Below are 22,516 nucleotides of genomic sequence, written 5' to 3'. Positions count from 1 at the left end.
CGCTTCATCCCATGGGAAGCAGTAACATTCAGGCTTCCTGCCCTCAAACTTGAGTTTTTCTCCATCAGGAGTTTGCCCACTTGGTGTGGCTGGGAGCTGGCAGAGAGTTTTTGGTCTGGTAGACCTGAATTCAAATTTTGGCTCAGCCGCCACAGGGAGCTGTGCAACCTTGATAACTCTAATCGCTTCCGCCTTGCTTTGCTTGTCCGTAGAAAAGGGATTGTGGTTAATAGTTACCTCAAAGGGTTGGTTGTGAGAGATTAATGAAAGGATTTCTGTCAAGTGCTTGGCACACTGCCTGGCTCCAAGTGCTCAGTAAATGGTAGTTCTACGTTATCGGCTGTATATTCTTTTTGTTGTCATCGTTATGATTGGCAGAGCTGCTATCTGAAGAGCTGCTGCGTTTCAGGCTGTGGCTCAGATGCCGTCCTGGGCCCACACCCGAGCAGGACCCCTCACCCTCCACCTCTTCCCCTGCGCTCTCCCAGCCCCCCGATTCAGACATCGCCTGGGCTCTGGCAGCAGAGCTCGGGCTACCAGCCTGCCTCTTCTTCCTGGCCCTACTTGGGACTTAAGATGCATCGTCCCAGCCAGACACCTGTGGATGGTCCTTCTGGGTAGCCCAGCCGGGCTGCCACACAGTTTGAATGTGTCCACACGTGTCTCCAAGGTTTTCCTCCTCAAACCAATAGCTGGGCCATCACTCCCCTGAAATTGACCCCCACTCCCACCAACTTCCTATATCAAGACTACAGCCCCTTAGATATTGCTTAGATAGGGGCGCCTGGGTGGCTCAGTCGTTAAGCGTCTGCCTTCGGCTCAGGTCATGATCCCAGGGTCCTGGGATCGAGCCCCACATCGGGCTCCCTGCTCAGCGGGAAGCCTGCTTCTCCTTCTCCCACTCCCCCTGCTTGTGTTCCCTCTCTCACTGTGTCTCTCTCTGTCAAATAAATAAATAAAATCTTTAAAAAAAAAAAAATAGATATTGCTTGGATGGAGAGACAGTCCAAAGAAAAAAATCACCTTTTAAGCTTAGACAGCGGTTCCCAAAGTGTGGTCTAGGGACTCCTTGAGAGGGTGGGTGGTCCCCAAGACCCTGCCAAGGGATCCCCAAGTTTCAGACTGGTCATAGGCTATTCTTCGCCTTTCTCCCTCTCTTTCTCTCACCTTTCCAGGGGCCTTTCATGCATGATGTTTGCGATCAGGACAGACTGAATGCAGAATCAGATATGAGTATTCATCTGTCTTCTGTTAAGTCAGAAATTAAGGTGATTTGTAAGAATGTAAAACGATGCCACTCTTGCTAATATTTTTGATTTTGGAAAATATAGTTATTTTCCCTAAAAACATGTTATTTAGGTTAACATAAATGTATTAGGTTTATTCTTGTCCAATGAATAAATATTTTGAATTTTGTGCATTTTCCTTTCTAAAATTGTAAATATTGGTAGATGTAACTTAGATTGAACAATAGCTCTTTGGCTTCAATAGTAATCTTTTGGAGTATAAAGATGTCCTGAAAACAAAACATTTGAGAAGCACTGAGCTAGTATTTTGGCATTGGGGTCTATGAAATCATCCCTTTGCTCACTTATTCTAAATAAAACCATCATTTCTGGAGATTTGGAATTGTGTGAATTTTATAGTAATTTCAATGTAATGGATTTGAGTGTAGCAGATCTAGTCATGAAGCCCATGTGGAATTCTCATTCCAGCTCTTGGCATGTTCCAGCCACTGTTTTAAAGGAAAAATTTCTAAGCTCTCCCAAGACCAGACTGTAAATTACAGAGATTAAATTGTGTAGGGTAGATACCAGGGAGAGGCTCTGCTGGGAGGGGAGAGACGGGGTTTGAATCGCACCCCTCACTGGAACCAAGATGGTTTTGCCTGCTGGGGTCCTGGCCCATTCGAGGGAGTCAGCTTTCCCTGGCAGGATGGGGTTGGGTGGAGAGGCTTGGGGTTGCCCAGGTCCTTAGCAGCCATAATCGTGCCAGAGAAGTCTAAACTCAGCATAGAGTTGGGAGGGAGGGGCTGTTGTAAGATTCAAGATCCTAGGCAAATTTAATGTGTCTTTCCTGCTGGGGTATGGATCAGTTTTGCAGCTTACAGACCTGAGTTCAAATCTTGACCCCCTCTCTTGCAACCTGTGTGACTTTGGGCAAATAGTTCACTGTCTCTGAACCTTAATCACCTTATATGTAAAGTAGGCTAAAATTAGCAATACTTTGAAGATGATTAGGAGAGGTCAATGAAATAGTAGATGTGAAGCACAGAAAACAGTTCCTGGCACTGGGGAGGAATATTAGCTCCTTGTCTTTCTCTGTCTCAACTTGCTTTGTGATGTTAGGCACCCTAAGATCATAGAGGGCCATAAAGCACAGGCCCTGACCTTATGACTGTTATATCAGAGTGGAGGATCGTCCTCCCAAGCTGGGCACAGTGCTCTCGCACGTGGCCCTCACAGTTGGTGTGTTTACCCCTTGTTGAATTCAATGATATGTATAATTGGGTTTTTACCTCTCCGGTCTGCCTCAGGTATGGTGCTGAGAGCCCAGCAGTAAAAGAGAACAGAAATGAGGGCTTCTGGGAGTCAGATCCCTCCCGAGTCCTTGCTGGGGAGGTAGATTTCTATTTTACCCAACGTAGCCCCAGGTAAGCCTCTGTGGCGTGGCGCCGGAACCTGGGAGCTCAGGGCTCAGTCACATTCTTAGGGCATCAAGAAGTCCCTGAAATAGTGAACAGAGAGCAAGGGGCCTAAGAGCACAGCTGGTGGTGAGGGGCCTCACCCACACCTGAACAAACTAGGGTGCCATGCTTTCAAGGCCCAGAAACTGCCAGAGCCCTCCTTCCTTCTGCGTCCAAACCCTTAAAATGAACGGGCCACCAGGGACTGACTCAGCGCAATGGGGAAAAGAAAAACAGAGATTAGTCACCACCGAAGTCCGGACTATTAAATTTAACTTTCCATTTTGGATGGGGGAGCATTCTGGCCAATTTCCTCCGCGGCATTTAAGAACGGGGAGCTGAGAGCCGCCCCGCCCTGCCTTCCGGTTCTGGCTCCTGGGCATGGCCTCGGCCCCTCCAGCGGAGCTGTTAGATGTGCTTTCAGCCCCACCTGTACTTTCAGAAAAAAAGGCCGGAGCTTCTGGGAAGCTGGAGAGCACTGTCTCATTTGTACAAATCACCCGGAGGTCGCTTGAGTTCTCTCCAATTTGCACCACGTGGAGTGGTGCTTTCTCAACTGTCCTTGGCAGGGAATCGCATGAGTGTTGTCCCGGAGCCTCATTACTAAGGGCTGCAAAGCATTCACAAAAGCCATGGTGGGACTGGCCCCAAGCTGAGCTGAGGGGAAGGAACCCAGCACGGCCTTGGCCACAATCTTTCGGGAACATGGCATCCTCCCACCTAAAGAACTGCCTCTGTACTAGGGTCCTGAGGTGAAGCACGTCCAAGGTGAGCTGACACGAGGTGAGGAAGGGTACGGCCCGGCTGCCATCTGCGAGGTGGAGGAAAATGCAGCTTGGCTATTGGTGCTGAGCCCTTCTGCCAAGAGCAGCCTCCTACAGGCAGCAGTGAACGGCTCTGATAAGGAAAATCTGTGTCCCAAGATGGAGCACGGAGCCAGTGAGAGAGTCCCAGTCCTTGCCCCGGGGCTCTTCCGGGTCCTTCTCTCTGCTCTGCTTCCCGCGCAAACCAATCCGGGTTCTTCTCCCTGCCCCGCTTCGCGCACGCGCCGAAGGTGCCAAGTATGCGGAAGTAGAAGTGTATAAATTGTCCCCTTTGTTTGGGCTTGGGGCTCAGAACTTTGGAGACCACTCTCTTCTGAGCCCGCCGGCATTAAATAAACCTCCTCCAAGATCTGCGGGTGCTGCTTGGTTCTTCCATAGGGCGATCCAGTGCAGCTTCCGTAACAGTCCCCCACAGAATCAGGACCGTAGCTGACACCGTGGGAGCCCCTGCCGGGGGCCAGGCACTGTTCTAAAGCTTACACGTGTTGGCTCAGTGAGTCCCCTGGTATGAACCCTGTGAACTAGGTCCTGCTATCACCTCCGTGTTACCGAAGCGGAACCCGGGCCCGGGAACTGATTGGATTTGCAGCAACTGGAGTCACGCAGATGTGGGTGGTCGAGCCGGATTCAGACCCCCGGCTGGCTCTGCTCACCGCGCTGCCTCAGGAATACGAGGAGTGGGTGACTGGTGTCACCTTAGGCTTTCAGAAGCTTGCAGGTGGGTAAGGGCGTGTGTCCTTATCCCTGTGAGCACCACGTACAGGACTCTGACTTAATGGAAAGGAGCAAGAATTTATATCTGACCAAAACAGAAAAAATATGTATAGGTTTAGTAGTAGTAGTAGTAGTAAACAACAACAATCAGTAATAGTAAGGGCTAACTTACCGACAGCTCGCTCTTCGCTCACTGGTTCCCTCACAGTATCTCATTTAATCTCCACGAGTGCCCTCGGAGGTGGGGATAGTGTTACCTCTGTTGCACAGAGGAGGAAACGTGGGCTCAGCAGAGTTCAATAAGCTGGCCGAGGTCACTGCTGATACACTGAGGCACACTGGGCCTCACACCCAAGAGTGCCTGGTCCCCGGAGCCAAACTCCTGATAAGGGGGGTGTGCTGGCTTTACTGTTTTTAATCTCCTTGGGAGGATGAGACAAGCCTAGAAGGCACTTGGGCCTGAGCCCAGGAGCCTGTAAAGACTTGCCATTATCCCAGAGGGGACATCAAGGCACAGCGAGGTCACCCTCCCACCCAGGCATCTGTGATGTCTTCCACAGGGATGTGGAGATCCTGAATGTTCCCCCTCTGATGCTTCACAGGCTTTAATCTGGGGATTTCCCTCATCTGTCAAGAAGAGACATCCGAACACAGATATCTTCAAAATAAGGAAGAGGTCTGAAAGACAAGTAAGCTTTTTGTTTTGTTTGTTCTCTTTCTACATTTGCAAAGCTAAATGAAAGCGTGGTTCTTTATAGAAGGAAGAGGATTTTGGCACAGACTCCTCGGCATAAAACCCCAGGTTCCTGAGGATGCAAACCTGGTGCACCTTTCCAGAAGACAAAGGGGGGGTAACAAGACCCTTTAAAATGCATATGCCCATGGTTTAAACATCTCTCCTGGAGACACACTTGCACGTGTACATAGAATTGCACAGAAAAGTGCAGGATCTCCGGTGAAGTCTATAACAAGTGAGACACAGCACGAATGACCATCTAAGAGTTGGTGGAATGAATTATGCTATAGTCATACCATACAATAGTTCAAAAGCGTGAGGTAGGTCTGTACCTTCTATTGTGGTCACCAAGTGGGAAAAAAAAGTCACCAAACAGTAATTTACAATCTCATTTGTATTAAAAATACATACATACGTACAAACATATGCATGTACGTAAACAGAAGGTGCATGGTTCCCGGGGTCACATCTGAGAAGGGGTGGGAGTATGGGCTTCCCATTTTCCTGCATATTCTTATATTCTGATTAAATCATTTGCAGCGAGAATCTATTTATGTGCTACTTGTGTGTTTTAAAAATTTCTATCTGACCAAAAAAGAAAATATACTTTATATATATACATACATATATAAAAATAAATACATGTTGTAAATATAAAATAAATAAATATTTATCCCCATGTTGTTTTCCCGCTCCTGATTCTGGCCCTGAGGGTCAGCAAGAGTAACATAGCTTCCATGGACCGGAACACTGTCTTAAAGCCCCAAGATGCATTTAATAGGAATTAATGCAAACCTCATTCTTAGTTTTTTTTTTAAAAATTGATTGCCTAAGGGCACTTAAAGGCTCAGAATGGTATCAAGTCTTATAATGAAAGCTGAAGACTTTGGTTGATCACCAGCCTAGTATGGGCACAACAGTGGAATGCAGATTTTTAAAACAGTACAAAAACCTTAGTTTGCGTTAAAAGGAACACTGAGTCTTCTGGGAAGTAACTGCGTCCCTCTGGGTTGCACAGGATGTCACCCACACCTTTGGGGGTATGGTGCTCGGTTTCAGGTACGCACTTAGGCATATTGAAGGACTACATTGTCTAGAAGGCACAGACAAGCTGGATAAAGCTCTAGAAACCCAGAGTGACTTGAGGAGCTGGAGCCTTTCTTGGTTGATGAAAGGATGGCTCCGTGGCAGTGTAACAGCCATCTTCAAACACGTGAAGGACTGTTACATGAAAGGACATTAGTCTTGCTTCATGTCTCTCCGAAGGGTAGCTCTAAGTTCAGCAGAAGACAAGAATGTTCACTCCAGATTCTTTGGTAACGTTGGAAAGAACCTTCTAACATCTGAAGCTTTCTAACCCGAGCAGTCCACCAACAGGCCAGGCGACGGCTGAGAAATGAACACTCCCCTTGGCGAACAGAAAAATCCCGCTGGGGGTTGATGGTCAAAAAGCCAATGTATAATTATCCAGCCCTCGCGTTCCCTTTTGGGAATGGGCAGGGGAGGGATAACCACGTAAGTTATTTAACTGCCCAATATTTTCTTAAGCCCTGCATATGACTGCAGTTTTTGACCTGCAGTTTTGCCCCTTGGAGGAAAGAGAAGAAAACCTGTTAAGGAAAACAGATCTAACCCTAAAAGCTAAGAGGTTCATGGAGTAAAAGAAGACTGGAATCTGGATCCTCAACCAAGAATCCATCCCAGATCTGGAAGCTGTACCAGTCAGCAGCCCACGGCTAGACACTGATTTCGCTGAACCCCAATGTACATTTTTGTTTGGTGGTTGCACTTTACTTATTGTTGCTTTATGCATTTTCTTGGTAACCTGGTAAATATTCATTTTTAGGAAACAAAAATGAAAAACAATATCCTTCATCTGCCTAAAGGTTTTCTCTGCTTGACCGAAGTTAGGACATTTAAGCTGCATAAAAGCCGCCGATGGCTCCGTTCTCAGATTGCATCTTCCTGCTTCTGTCAGTTTCCTTCCTCCTCTGCCTTCTTTCTTCCCCTTGCTCTGCATTTTTCCTTCTTTCCTGCCTCCCGTTCTCTCCCCTTCCCCCTTTCCTTGGGTCCGTCCTTGCCTCACGTCACCTGCATTCTGTTGACCGAAGTAGTGGACAGCAGGCTTAGTTCCACTGTGAGAATGGTGAATTTCAGGAACTGGGTAGCTGGTAGTAAAAACTCAGGGAACAAAGGTACAGAAGCAACCTCGGACCTTGACGTCCCTTCCCTTCCTTTGGATCATCACCGTCCTGAGTTAGTGATTGCTTCCCCCCACAAACACGGAACAGGAGAGTCCCATTGGGTGGGAGACTGCCCTAACGATCACTGGGTTCTCTGCTAGCCCCAGCCTTTGATATTTTGCCCCTTTTTCTTTTCTTAGTTGTTCTATCTCCCTGATCTCTTTTCTTACTTTCTTCACTCCTCTTCTCTGTTCTCCTCTACCCCTAACTCTTTACTGTCTGGGGAGAGAGAAAAGGTGGGCAGGAGGATGGAGAGAGAGAGAGAAGGAGACAAAGGAGAGCAGAGACGGTGGTCGCTCCAGAAAGGACAGAGGTCTCAGAGGGAATGCAGGTGACGTGAGGCAAGGACGGACCCAAGGAAAGGGAGAAGGGGAGGCAGGAAAGAAGGAAAAATGCAGAGCAAGGGGAAGAAAGAAGGCTGAGGAGGAAGGAAACTGACAGAAGCGGGAAGAAGCAATCCGAGAACCACGCCATTGGCGGCTTTTATGCAGCGCGGGGAAATGGTAAGTGGCTTATCTCCTGGAAACAAGACACAGTGGGACCAGGGGCAGAGGCTGTTTACATACTATATTCCTTTCACTTTCTTTTTTTTTTTTTTTTTAAGATTTTTATTTTATTATTTATTTGAGAGAGAGAGAGAGAGAGCACATGAGAGGGGGAGGGTCAGAGGGAGAAGCAGACTCCCCGCCGAGCAGGGAGCCCGACGCGGGACTCGATCCCAGGACTCCAGGATCACGACCTGAGCCGAAGGCAGTCGCCCAACCAACTGAGCCACCCAGGCGCCCCTATTCCTTTCACTTTCAAAAGGACTTGAAGGAGATCAAAAACCCAGATACACTTAGAGCATTCAAAGAGCAAGGACAGCAAAGAAGGGAAGGGGCAAATCAGAGAGGAAACTGGGGAAAGCCATCCCCGTTGAGCACGTCCATACGTTCTCCTAGCCCAGAACTCCAGGAGCCGCAACAGATGAAGGAGCCCCATGGACACGCCAATCCCCGGCTCTTGTCACTGTCCTTTCTCATAAGAGATTCTCAATCAAAACTGAGGAGACAATGTAAGATCATAATGTCAGGAAGATAATTCTTTCTCATGCTCCTAGTTTCTATTCTTAGTAACTTTTAATTTTTTTTGAGTAACTTTTAATTTTGATACAATTTCAAACTTACAGACATGTCGCAAGAACATCACAAGGAACTCTCCTTTACCCAAATTCTCCAATTATGGACATTTTACCATATTTGCTTTATGATTTTCATCTGTCTCTCTCTCTCTCTCTGTCTCTCTCTCCCCCTCCTTCCCTCCCTCCCTCTCTGTTTTCTTGAACTATTTGAGAGTATGTTGCAAACACGGATGCCCATTCACTTCTAAATACACATGAAAGTATTCTGGTGGGAAACTGGAATAACCCAGTGTAGCTTTGTGGCTTTCATGAATACCAGACTATATGGAAAGAGCTTAGTGGGGCGCTCGGGTCAGAAGGGGAGGAGGGCTAAGAAAATGGTCTTAAGCTGCACTGATTTAGAAGTGACCATTTCTTGGGTTTATTCAGGTCAATAAAATTAGCAAAATCTTCCAAAGCAAAGCTGTTCCCTATGCTTTACATGGAATTGAAAAAACATCAATTGTTCACATCAAGTAAAAAAAAAAAAAAATGAAAGGGGTTATGGCTTTGGTAGGTAACACTCTGGGCTCCAACGTCCTTATCTAAGAGCTCTCAGGACCACTACTACTGAATACAAAGGCAGAGAACCCAGAGGATCACCGCCAGCGCCCACGGTGCTTTGTCGATTCTAAAACACACTGAAAATGTTTTTAACCTCTGGGAAATTAGATTATGTCTTATTAATCGGTGGCATAATTAGAAATGGCAGCCCCCTGTGTTTACATTAATGCATAAAACAACAGTGCATCCACAAATAATAACTTCTTAGATTAGATGAAATAAGAAAGATTTGTTAGCTCTGTGCTTCTTAGCCCGTGTGGACCAGGAGGAAGGAAGCAGAATCAAGTCAGGTGGGGCACAGGGTTTTGATGTTACCTGCTAAGAATCCTCTTCCCAGCACATGATCTGTAGCTTCCTACTACTCCTCTCTCTGCCATACTCTCAGTGGCCTGGGACACTTGCTGTACCCCGACTGCTATTTCTCTGCCTGCTAGCATGGGTCTGATGATGGATTCTTGCGCATCCCATATGTCGAAGACTTGCGAGAGACTGTTGCTTTTACTCCTCTCTCCGCTCAGTGCATGTGCATATGTGTGTTTGGAGGGGGTTGGGAGAGCACGGTGTGCAGCCGCAAGATTGACATTATGCTGGAGGATTATGCTAGAGGGAAAGCCCATCAAGAAAACCGACTTCTAGCCTGATGACATAAGGGCTGACTTTCCTGGCTATTGGCTCCAGGTGTAACGCATCTATCTGATTTGCTGATTTAAAATGACGATGAAGGGGGAGGCTGGGTGGCTCAGTCCATTAAGCATCTGACTCTTGATTTCGGCTCAGGTCATGATCTCAGGATTGTGAGATGGAGCCCCATGTTGGGCTCCACGCTAAGTGCAGAGTCTGCTTGTCCCTCCCCCTACCCCTCCGCCCTCCCTCCCCCAACCCAAATAAATAAATAAAATATAAAAAAACAAAACAAAATGATGATGATGATGATAATAGGTTTGGGGTATTCTTCAACCCAAAAGGGAGTGATGGACAGAAGTGAGATACATGAGGACTGAGGGGGCTTTTATCTCTGGCTTGCTAGCATGTTCTCTCTTCCCACGTCCCTCTTTTCCTGATATCAGACCTAGACCGTTGGCCACAGGGTGGCCTTATGCTGGCCTGGCGTGTCAGAGTCCTTCCGGGGTCTTGTATAATGACCTTGGAAGAGAGACACTCTCTTTTTCTTGGGGTGGTTCATTTGGGGCTGCCTCTGGCCAGCTTTCCCAGCACATAAGGAGAGTCTCCAGAACAAAGCCCAAGCAGAGACCGGCATAACAGATATCGGGGAGAGCAGCCCCAGATCCTTCCATCCTGTAAGGTACCACAGTTAGCCTTCTCTGCACATGAGCCAGTGCATTCCTGGTCTGCTTAAACAAGCTTGTGCTCGATTTCTGGTCTTTGGAATCAGTATAATATAAGGTATTTTAAACCTCCACTTTAAACTCTCTCTCTAGCTTAGCTGTTCTTTTGAAAGTTATTTGCACCACATAATTCAAGTTTGGGATCTGGGAGGGCGAAATGCCCATATCCTGTGCTGTTGACTGAAAGGAGATCCCAGGGCCTTAAATACTACTGGCTTTGGTTGAGAAGTTGTGTTGGTAACTAAAGAGCCTGGTGTGGATTCTCACTAGCAAGAGGGCCCTGCCTTGAGCTGGGTCGGGGGTCCCCACGGGCCACCTAGGATTTACCCTACGTCTCTGTCCAGTACCAGATGGATCCTCCACCACAAAGTCTGAGAGAACCTGAGACCTGCAAATTCTGAAGAAGCTGTTATCATAGCCGGTCATTTGGGTTTGTCATAATCGATAAGGACCTGCCTTTTTGACAGCATGGGCCCAACTGGTTACTCTGCTTTTTAGAGCATGTCCTAGAACAAGAGCTGAGCCCAAGGCACCACAGCTTGGAGGATATGCTTAAATTATTGTCTATGGCAAGCGGGCATGCATCTAGTTTATCGAAAAATTATACAGCATTATTCAGGAATTATTAACAAGAGGGCTTAGGAATAGCCTTGGGTTATACTTTTGAAAACAGTAATGTACTCGATTTAAAGGCAACCCCCATTTGCTCTGTTTCTGGTAGGGATGCTGGGATAGAGGCTTTCAGGAATGTTTGATGGCTCAGAATTGGCATAAGCCCACAGACAATTCCCGTCTATTAAATTAACGCCTACTGAGAGATTGATGCGTGCAGTCGTCTTGAACTGAATTATTAGGCAAGGGTCTTGCTAAAGCTGGACATTGTAAGGTTATGAACCTCATTTCACAGGATGTGCGGGCCAACACAGCTCTGGGAAACCAGTGCTTATTTACCCAGTTGCTCAAAAATAACTTCATCATGGATTTGCTCCATTACAGTGTATGAAATCATTTTCAGAGAACCTCTCAAAAACTGCTGAACGGAGACTTTTACAAAAAGCATTTTCTTATCGGGTCAGATGTTTTATTGTTGGTTTCAGTCTCTCACTGAAGGTGTCTCTTTTCAGACACCTCTTTAGGCTTCTTTAAAATTTAACCACTTATTTCCAGGTCAGCTATGAGGCATAGCCCACAGGCCTCCCTCATCCAATTTTATTGCAAAAGGTGACCACACTATTTCTTCTTTCTGATCCTCAGAGTCCTCACTTCTGTAAACAAAAACAACTATTTAAAAAAAATCCTTCCAGCTGAATTTTTTTTTTTTTTTTTTAAAGGCACTCAGGAAAGATAGCATTTGTGCTTTTTTCATCTGAGGATTTCCTTCCACACAAACGGGTACGATGGATCTAGAATGGGACTCAGGGGGTTCAAATTCTGGCTTCACCTCTTGATAGCTGGTAAGAAGTGGGAAGGAGAGAAAACCATCAAGCATTTCAATCACTTCCTTGAAAAGAGAAATCATTTAAGATTATATTGTATTTTTTTTTTTAATTTTTACTTTTTAGAGAGGGAGAAAGAGAGGGGTGGAGGAGCAGAGGGAGAGAGAGAGAATTTTAAGCAGGCTCCACGCCCAGCGGGGGGTGGACATGGGGCTCAATCTCACAAGTCGCAGATCATGACCTTAGCCGAAATCAAGAGTCTGAGGCTCAACAGACTGAGCCACCCAGGCGCCCCAAGATTATACTGTATGACTGTAATTGTATTGCAGTGTGTGTGATCTTCGTTAAGTCACATAACCTCTCCGAACACCAGTTTCCACATCTGTAAACTGAGAAGCAATAGAAAAATAGAGATGTCTAGCATGGGTAATACTCAAAGCGCAGAGTTGTCACGTGTTAAACGCCCAACTTTTATATTGACGCTTGAGGATCCCAGAGGGAGGTACAATTCCAGCCTGGGCAACTACCATACATCCCACCCTTCCCTGGGCTCGCCCTTTCCCCAGCCTTGCGGAGAAGACCTTTGCTCCCCAGGGGCTTGCAAATGCTTTGTACCAGCCTGTAAGGAAGGGCGCAGCCGGCCGGGGAAGCTACCGGGGCGCGAGCACCTCCAGCTTCCCCCCTTCGAAGGAAGCGTCCCCATCTCGAGTTCACAGCGCCCACATCCGCCCCCGGATAGGGTGCTCAAGGGCGTCCGCCTCGGTGGCCAGCCGGGGTGCGGCCGTGCGTGCGCCGCGGAGGGTGGTGGCGGCCGGCACCCCGCCCTGGGCCGCCGCCCCCGCCGCCTCGGCGTGGCAGGTGCCGTGAGAAGCGCCCAAGGATATGACCAGAGCCCAAGACTTTCCAGAAGCCGCGCACGCAAAGCCCTGCTCTGCACGCAAGGGGGAGGGACAGCTGAGGAAACTTCGACCCGATAAAATTGATAGGCGCGAGGAGAACGGCCTCCTGCTCCTCCTCCCCCTCGTCCCTCCCTCCGGGATCATCAGAGCGCCGTCTCTCCGCTCCTCGCCGCGCGTTCGCCCCAGCTTGGCTCCCGGCTCTGGGCCGCCGAGGGTCCCGGACGCGGCCAGCGCGACCCCGCGCGGGGCAGTGGGCGGCGCCACCTGGGGGGTTGCGAAGCGGGAAACCTCGCGACCAGCTGCGCCCGGCCAGCACCGGCCTTTGTGTGCAAAGCGCGGCCGGGGCCCGGGGTCTGGGAGCGGAGTCTTACGGGGATTCTTGATCTCGCTGCGCGAGGGGGAAGCAGAACTTTGCGCGCCAAAGAGCCTCATTTGTTTGCACGAAAGTTCCAATAAATAAAACAACTAGGGATGCTGTAAAAGGCAAGCGCCGCCACCACCCGGCATTTCGCGTTCCCAAACCGACAGGTTCCCTCTCTCGGCCCGGGCGCCCAACAAGCCCGAGCGGGTTTCTCTCGGGGAACGGAGCTCAGTCACCGAGAGGGAAGGGGGGTCGTGCGCTCCGGGCGGGGGGCGCGCTCCCACGGAGAGCGCCCCGGGACCCGCAGGTTCTGTTCCCAGCGCGCTTCCGGGAAACTGCGGCTTCGATGGGGAGCGACTGATTAAGTGTGGTTTTCCGGCAAACGGGAAATTCACACCGCAGCTTCTAGCAAAGCCGCCAGCCACTGCGCCCAGGCCGTCGGGAGAATCGCGGCCGTTTAGCGTTTAGCGAGCCGGCGCCCCGCCCCCCGCAAGCCCCGCCCCGCCAGGTTCGGCCGTCTCCTCCCCCCACCCTCCACAGACCTTAAAAGCCAGGCGGGATGGCGCGTTTTGACTCCGGCGTGACTGCGTGCAAACGGGCCACGCCTCGGCGACACCAGCTGTCAGAGACACGCGGGGGTCCTGAGGGCTGGGAACTGGCCGCACTCGTTGACCCCCAGTCTCAGTCCGCACTCTGTGAGAAAACCCTCGCTTTGCCGAGGCCCCAGGTATAGCGGGGCTCGGCAAAGGAGACACCCTTCTCGGTCCCCAGCCCAATCCCAGCGCCCCTGGCTCGGACGACGTCTAGAGGCCCCAGAGTGGGTGCTCAAGCTCGCAGAGCAGCAGGTGTCCAGGCGAGGCCTCCGATTTCCTGGAGACGTCTTGCCCTCCACAAAGGCCCCGGCCCGATTTCGGAGCCGTCCATCCCGCGCCGCTGGAAACCGCGCCACCTCGCAGGTCAGTCTATCCGCGGAGCCGCCTTCCCGCGGCCTTACCGGGCCAGGGTGGTAGCACTGAGAGGGAACTGAGCGCCTCCGTCTTGATGCCCTCCGGGTTGTCCCCTAATTGCTGGAACCGTTACGGAGCTGGGGGTTGAGGTGGGGACGGAGAGTCCGGGGCACAGAGAGGTGGAAACGCGCTCTTTCCCGTCTCCTTAGAGGAATGGGTTTGGGATGGGAAGAAGCGTCCTCTGCTGCTTCCCCAGTGAGCCCGCCCTGACCTACGCGCGACCTCCTCCCTTCCCAACAGCGCACCGTAGCCGGACGCCAGGGGTGGGGGCGTGGGGCGCCCGCTTCTTTCTCTGCACACCTGAGCGTCACGCCTCCGCCCTTCTCTCTCCAGCATGGCCACCAGCCTCGGTGCCGAAGCTCCCCTGCAGCCGAGCGCGCTGTCGTCCCAGCAGACCACGCTCCTGCTGCTCCTCTCGGTGCTGGCCGCTGTGCACGTGGGCCAGTGGCTGCTGCGGCAGCGGCGGCGGCAGCCGGGGTCCGCGCCGCCCGGCCCGTTTGCGTGGCCGCTGATCGGAAACGCGGCGGCGATGGGCCCGGCGCCGCACCTCTCGTTCGCGCGCCTGGCGCGGCGCTACGGCGACGTCTTCCAGATCCGCCTGGGCAACTGCCGGGTGGTGGTGCTGAACGGCGAGCGCGCCATCCGCCAGGCGCTGGTGCAGCAGGGCGCCGCCTTCGCCGACCGGCCGCGCTTCGCTTCCTTCCGCGTGGTGTCCGGCGGCCGCAGCCTGGCTTTCGGCCCGTACTCCCAGAGCTGGAAGGTGCGGCGGCGCGCGGCGCACAGCACCATGCGGGCCTTCTCCACGCGCCAGCCGCGCAGCCGGCGCGTCCTCGAGGGCCACGTGCTGGGCGAGGCGCGGGAGCTGGTGGCGCTGCTGGTGCGCGGCAGCGCGGGCGGCGCCTTCGTGGACCCGCGGCCGCTGACCGTGGTGGCCGTGGCCAACGTCATGAGCGCCGTGTGCTTCGGTTGCCGCTACAGCCACGACGACGCCGAGTTCCGCGAGCTGCTCAGCCACAACGAGGAGTTCGGGCGCACGGTGGGCGCGGGCAGCTTGGTGGACGTGCTGCCCTGGCTGCAGCGCTTCCCCAACCCCGTGCGCACCGCCTTCCGCGAGTTCGAGCAGCTCAACCGCAACTTCAGCAACTTCGTCCTCGACAAGTTCCTGAGGCACCGCGAAAGCCTGCAGCCCGGGGCCGGCCCGCGCGACATGATGGACGCCTTCATCATCTCGGCGGGAACCGAGGCGGCGGAGGGCTCGGAGGACGGCGGCGCGCGGCAGGACCTGGAGTACGTGCCGGCCACTGTCACCGACATCTTCGGCGCTAGCCAGGACACGCTCTCCACCGCGCTGCAGTGGCTGCTCATCCTTTTCACCAGGTAAAGCCTCCAGCAGGCGTGGGCCGGGCCTTCCTTCCCTCCCCTGTAAAAGGCGGAGCGGGACTAGGATATGCTGAGGTCGCGACGAACGCCCAGGGTTTGGGGTTCTGCGCCAGAACCTCTCGAAGGTTCTGCACCTCTCGAAGCTGAGATCGCGGCGCGAAAGCTCAGCTCGGGAAGGAAGGCAGAGTGCGGGCCGAGACCGCACGCGCACCCTACCCAGCCGGGCCCCGACCGCCCGCATCTTTGACCTTGTCGCTCGCTACCTCTCCAACTGGGGACAAATTTGTGAGAGCCCCCTGAAAGGCAAGATCTTCTAAGTGTCCGCAGATCAGCCCCGATCTCTGCCGCCTTGGCACAGCAGAAGCAAAATTGGCACGGTTCCGAAAGAAAGGGTAACGGGCAATATGTTCAATAAACACAGCAGCGAATCGGCTCGGCCAGTCCCGGGCGCAGATCAGAGGCCGCCCAGCCCCGGCGTTGCCAGCCAGCCGCGCGTCCGGGCTCTGTTCCCGGGCAGAGGGAGCGCTCGGAGGCCGGCCCCGCCCGCGCTTACCCGGCACGGAAGCTTTAGGAAGGCGGCCAGAAATTAGCAGGTTGTGCTGGGTTTACGAAACCGCCGCGCTAGTTGTGTTAGTAGCGTCCAGGTAAAGAAAATCGCAGAAGCAGTCTTACCGAGCGCACAGCGGCGCCTCGGAAGGCAAACAGGGTATCCAGGGGGCGCCTGCGGACGGACTTTTCTGGTCCCCGGGCCCGGCTCGGTTGGCAGGCTGGTCGGCAGTGCCCACCTGGATTACGGTCGCAGACCTCTGGGAAGCTCTACACGCAGGACGCAAACGGGTTGCTGGTATAGGGTGTTGCCAGACTTAGAAAATAAAAAAGAAAATTCACACAGGACATGCTCTTGCTAAACGATTAACCATCGTTTATCTGAAATTTAGATTTAACAGAGCAGCCTGTTTTTGTCCGGGAACCCTGCTCCAGAGGCAGATGGCTCCCTCAAGGCACATCTTGGTTGCCTTGAGAGACCTGAAGTCCTGGTTGTACCATTTCTTGGCTCAGAAGGAAGCGGCGGGGGATGCTGAATTTGCTGGCAATCCAGACATTGGAAGGCAAAGACTGCTGCTTTTCTTATTAGAATCCTGCAACCTCTATGTCCTTAGATCCTGTGCAACTACTTTTATCAATGGAATTTTTTGTATATTTAACAATTGCTTTTCAGTATTAAGAGCACAGAAACACATATGGGCAATGAGCAGAAATCAAATACAAAGAAGTCAATAATAGATCGGGAAAAGACATCCCAAAATGAGATCAGTAGGTCCTTTGCATCCCACCAGAAGCATATCATCTTTTGAAACCGCCTTTTTTTTTTTTTTTTTTAAATCAGAAACTGAATTGGGCAGCAAAAGTAAATTAAACAATTTTGGAGTCACTTTCAATTCAATATAGCTGATGAATACGTTTTTCTTTTTAGTGAAAAGACAGTATGACAGAGGTTGGCAAATTGCACTACCCATTTTTGTATGTAAGTTTCTTAGCAAAATACAACCATGCCCGTTCATTTATGTATTGTCTGTGGCTGCCTTCCTAGCACAAGGCAGAGCTGGAGAGTTGTGACGGGGCGTTGGTCAGCAAAGCCTAAAATATTTACTATCTGGCCTTTCATGAAAAAGTTTGCAGACCCCTGAAGTATGATGTTCATGAAGCAGTTTTTTAAATCACCCATAATTTCATACCATACATGTTTAAGTTTTTTTCAGAGATGCAATAATTTTTTACTTTTTTTTAAACTTCTGACGTTTTCACTTATTGTAATGGACATTTCCCTGTCTTTTAAACTTTATTTTGGTGATTTTTGATGGCTCCCTAGTATTTTTGTCATAATATCCCCATTATTTTTGATCACTTCTTTTAATAGTGTTGATTGCATTTTTTAAATTTCAGCTGTTGTTGTAGTTATATATTTTTGTACCTGTTGTTTCCTGCACATACATTTCTAGGCATGGATTACTGGGTTCAAAAAGAGTGGGGAGGAGTTATCCTTCTGCATCTTGCTTTGTACTCAGATTTTGTTTTCCAAAAAGACAGTACTTTTGTATTGCCAACAGTTAATAAGCATTACAGCTTGTACCATCGTCTCTTGAATGTTGGGAATTTCCTTTTATGTTTAGAAGATGTGTAGCTTTATCTATCAGGATACCAATTTGTGTGAAGTGAGAGGAGTGTATGTGCTAGAATTATCCTGGGAGGTGAAAGAAAAAAAGGATCCACTTTTGGGGCTGCTTTTTTACCTTTGTGGGTCCTGGGTGCTCTTGCCTCTGAAGACAGCTTACCCCATAAGAGATTTTTAATGACATTTATTACTAATTGGAATAAAGATAAATATATTAAAATTACATATTAAAACATTTTCTTTGACCTAATAGTTCTTCTTCTTCTTCTTCTTCTTTTTTTTTTTTTTTTTGTTTTGATTTTGAATGAAATGAAAACATTTTCATGGGCCCCTGGAAAGTTTTGTGGGTCCTTGTGCTCATGGAGAAGTTGGCTTTGTCCTTTAGGAGCTTTTTCAGGCTAGAAAACTTAAGACTGTTTTCGACTTACGAAAGGAAAGAGAGCATTAGCCAGGTGAGGCTTATTACAGGAAATGTAACTATTAGTTTATTCATCCTGTAATTTAGTGAGAAATTAGGAAGCGGTTTGGGATTCTTTTCTTTTTTGGGGGCTGGTAGTGTTAATTCAGCCACTGATTCAGATAAAGAAGTTGAAATTAAAATAAATGGTCATGTGCTTTCTAGACGAAAGAAGGATTCATTTTCCTCACTTATTTTCTCCTTCTGCGTTAACAACCCAACAGGTATCCTGAAGTGCAGGCTCGGGTCCAGGCCGAACTGGATCAAGTCGTGGGTAGAGACCGGCTACCCTGCCTGGATGACCAGCCCAACCTGCCCTACGTCATGGCCTTTCTTTATGAAGCCATGCGCTTCTCCAGCTTCGTGCCCGTCACCATTCCTCACGCCACCACCACGAGCACCTCTGTCTTGGGCTACCACATTCCCAAGGACACGGTGGTTTTTGTTAACCAGTGGTCTGTGAATCATGACCCAGCGAAGTGGCCTAACCCAGAGGACTTTGATCCGGGCCGGTTCTTGGACAAAGACGGCTCCATCGACAAGGACCTGGCCAGCAGCGTGATGATTTTTTCCATGGGCAAACGGCGGTGCATTGGGGAAGAGCTTTCCAAGATGCAGCTGTTTCTCTTCATTTCCATCCTGGCTCACGAGTGCAATTTCAAGGCCAATCCAGACGAACCCTCGAAGATGGATTTTAATTACGGTCTGACCATTAAACCCAAGTCATTTCGAATCAACGTCACTCTCAGAGAGTCCATGGAGCTCCTCGATAGTGCTGTCCAAAAGTTTCAAGCCGAGGAAGACTGCCAGTGAGAAGCCACAAAGAAGCGAGCTCGAATTTTAGAAGTACTCAAGGGGGGGGGATGGGGAGTAGACTTTGCTAGCTCCTCGGCGCCACTTTCTCAGTTAGCCTCTGGAGTGAGCATAAACCAACTGACCGGCAGATGATGTGCTTCACACATGTGCTCAGAGGAGCGCTGGGCTCTGAAGGAGCTCGTGGAAGGGTTTTGGAGCCAAAGAATTAAATGACCGAATGAAGAAGAGTTTCAGTGACCATGCTTCCGTGGGTGGGGTCCGAGATGGATGATCCGCTGCTGAAATCTGCCCCGTAGGAAAATCGTAGTAAGCAAAGTTTTAGAATATATTGTTGAATATGCAAAGGCAAATAATTTCAGTGTAAGACATGGGATTGAGGGTGATAAGGGAAAAGGGTAAAGACCAGAAATTCCTTTCTCACCTCTTCAATGAAAAATAGTTTAGGGAGGCTGTAGTATCTAGGGATGGATTTGTCTTTTTGCCTAGTGATATGCTTTCTCTTTTTTTTGCATAAATCATAAAGTCATTTGCTTATAAAGAAATTAATAGTGTGGTTGATTCAGTGATTATAGTAGGATTCAATGATTTATCAGGAATTTTAAAGTGTAAGTTGTTAAATTGTAAAAAATTCTAAGCCGAAGTCATACCTCTGTTGTTGCCAAAGTACAGAATCTCAAAGATGAGAAAAAAAAAAAAAAAGATTTACCAGCCCAGCTAAGCTTTACAGTATATGATTATAATGCACTGATTTCAGGAAGTTTCATAGGTTAAAAAAGTCACCAAATACTAGTCAATATATTTACATATATAATTATTCATAAGCAATATGTATTAGTTAGTAGATTATTAAATAGTATTAGCTATTTTGGTTAAGAAAAGTTTGAATAATGTACATTTTTCCAAAAGAAAGACCAATCAAAAAGTACAATTCAACCAATTTGGGCTCAAATACATGAAATGATCCTATTTTAACATGATGGAAACCAAGGTAAAGCGAAGTCCATTCTCTCATCTGCAACTTGAATGAGAACTAAAAAGTCTCAAAATTGGATCTCTAAGATGTGTTCCTTATTACTTTACAACATATTTTCTAAAATTATATTCATAATCTAGAATCTTTTTGTGAAATCGATGTAGTTAATATGTTATAATTCCAAACTCTTGGCATGCTTAAATTTTAATTAGATTTTAAAGCCATTCTGATTGTTGAGTTCCAGTTGAAGTTACTGGAAATCTGACCATTGGCCTGGGCAAGGCAGAGAAATTTAACCTGTGTCTGCCTGATGAGTAGGGAAAAATGCAATGAATTACCTAGATGTTCTCTTTATTAGAGAACCAGGGGGGAGATTCCCATCATGATAGGCCTAGTTTCTTAAATGATTTTTTAAAAAATAGTGTTCATGTCTGTGTTTTGGAAAGTCAGAATCAGAAGGTAGTGTTAGGAGGCTGTTTTGAAGATTGCATCACGTTCCATTGGAGCCCATCAGATCAGGCGCGCTGTTCAGGATGGCCGGCCTGGTGAGCAGTCACTTTGGTAACTGTGAAAACATGAAGCCTGAATGAAATACATATGTTCCATTTATGTAAAGAGCCTGAAAACCTTACAAAAAAAAAAAAAAACACAAAAAAATGCATGATGGAAGATGGCAAAAGTTCAAAGTAAAGGTTGGAGCTTTAACTTCCATTGCATGTGAACTTGCAGAGGAAGGTGTACCATGTCCTGAGAGCTTACTGCTTCTTACATTCGGTTAAGCTTTTTGGAATCTTTTAATCAAAATTACAAAGGGAAGAGTGTCTGATGGCTGTGCGTAGGGGTGGTGAGAAAAGAGAGGAAAAGGAAGAAATATGGTTAAGCTTTTCCCCACTCATTCCAAATTAATTCATCTGAAGCACAAAATTTGAAATACGAACATTTAGAAAAATGTTTTGTGGCCCAACGTTAAATCCCAAGCAGACTTAAAAAAAATCTACAACACAGAAGATCAATTTTGTAATTTGGAATTCTTTTATTAATAAACATTTCGTATAATTTTAGTCAATAAGATCTCATAGCTCTACCTCTTGAGTATGTAGAACTGTGCCAGTATTTTTAAAGGCACCAAAGCCAACTGTAGAAATCGGGCTTACTCACTATATTTAAATTTTTTTGTCACCAGGTCTTCGAAAACGTGATTACCCTCCACCCTTAAGCAGGGCCGAGACAGGAATTTTAGGCTGCCCTAGCCCACTTACTCTGAGACATGTGTGGTACCAAGAGTAATCATGTACCAATCTGGATGCCTCATTAAGTCAACCAAGTCCAGATGTGCTAGAATCTGTTTGTACGGATGTAGGCTCAGTTCGTCTGGGACTTCTGGCAACGGAGAAGCTGTGCTTATATAGGAAGTGAGGTGGGCTCTTGGAGGCTACCTGGCTTATTTAAATACAACTAGGTTATTCTATATTTTATAATCTAGTTAAAGGAAGGAAAGCAAAACCCAAAACAGACAAATACAAATAACCAAACTTGGAGGCTACAATAATCCAGCTACTGGTTTAATCAGAAAACCTTATTTTATTTCTTCCAGAGAAAGAATGTATTTGCTGGTCACTATTGTAGTCAGAATATCTACTCCAGGTTATGATGATAGTTACAGTATATTGTTTCTTAAATGCTTCCTTTATATACTGAAGCTTTGACTTTGCAAGAAGATTACTTTTTTCCAAACAAAAAGATGTCTCAGGTTTGTTTTGTGGGTTATCTGAAAGCTTTTTTTTTTTTCTTCTCTGAAAGCTTTCATGTCTCAGAACTTAGCCTTCACCTGTGAAATGCTATTATGTCCTTAATATTTCCTTATTAGATCTATATTAGATCAAGTAGTTGCATAGCATTTATATTAATTCGTATGTTCTTAGCTATGACACACTGTGTGGTACTTTAGTAGATGTTTATAGCTCAACGATAACTTTTTATTTAACCTTTTCTTATTTTTGTATTTTATCATGTTTGCTTTTAACATGTACAGAGCAACTATCATACATAGTTGTAACTGAAATACATTTTGGTGACACAGCATTAACATGTATCTTTTACTCTTCCATATACCAGATTAAAAACATTCTGTATCTGTAATTACCTATAACTGGACACCATTACCAAAATAATAAAAATCACTTTCATAATCTTGTTACAAAGTTTTACTTTATGTTGTGGCTAATATGCTACATTTTTTTCAACATGCATCCATTCATTAATGCATCCATTCATTTCAACTACTACTTATAAGTGCTTGAATTAAAATGTTGCATTGTAAACATTTTATTTGGTCATTTGACATTTTAGGCTGCTTGCTTTTTTTTTTTTTTAAATAGGCTTTCAGCGTTCAGTTTCCTATCAAATTCCTGATCTCTATATTTTTGAGTTTATGAGAACCAACACAGAAGTTAAATTTCAGTGGCAAACACCTAGCAAAGTGGGAGTTGATTTTTAATTTTGAAAGATGGACTAGACTGAGACTTTTAAGACTCCGATCTTTTATTTTTGCTTCATCTAAAAAATGCAGGATGCGCTCTCACCCCTCAGCAGCACGCCAGTCCTTTCTTTTAGTATTTCATTCATTCGTTTCCTTTTGTCATGAAAGCTTTTGTGTGTGTGTGTGTGTGTGTGTGTGTTTTGAAAGCTTTTGTTTTCAATTTGGTTGATACATATTCGTTCATTCATTTTTAAGGTACATGT

General features: G+C 47.7%; 1 protein-coding gene across 1 annotated transcript; it reads left to right on the top strand.

The window, feature by feature from the left end:
* Positions 1 to 13,528: 13,528 nt before the first annotated feature.
* LOC116636022 (cytochrome P450 1B1) lies at positions 13,529 to 22,030 on the top strand. The gene is made up of 3 exons (XM_032410321.1): positions 13,529 to 13,924; positions 14,309 to 15,352; positions 18,210 to 22,030. Exons 2-3 carry the CDS (start codon positions 14,310 to 14,312, stop codon positions 18,796 to 18,798), a joined length of 1,632 nt encoding a protein of 543 aa, XP_032266212.1. The 5' UTR covers positions 13,529 to 13,924; position 14,309; the 3' UTR covers positions 18,799 to 22,030.
* Positions 22,031 to 22,516: the final 486 nt, after the last annotated feature.

Source organism: Phoca vitulina, unplaced genomic scaffold (genome assembly GCF_004348235.1).
Source record: "Phoca vitulina isolate PV1807 unplaced genomic scaffold, GSC_HSeal_1.0 scaffold12, whole genome shotgun sequence".
NCBI classification, from domain to species: Eukaryota; Metazoa; Chordata; class Mammalia; order Carnivora; family Phocidae; genus Phoca; species Phoca vitulina.
Note: the sequence above shows the minus strand (reverse complement) of the source record. Positions and strands in the feature narration are given on the sequence as shown.

What these genes read in the sequence shown, in the direction of transcription:
- LOC116636022 (XM_032410321.1), top strand. Translation starts at nt 14,310, where the DNA reads ATGGCCACCAGCCTCGGTGCCGAAGCTCCCCTGCAGCCGAGCGCGCTG. An exon ending in CTGCTCATCCTTTTCACCAG is followed by an intron (nt 15,353 to 18,209) that starts GTAAAGCCTCCA and finishes ACAACCCAACAG; the next exon opens with GTATCCTGAAGTGCAGGCTC.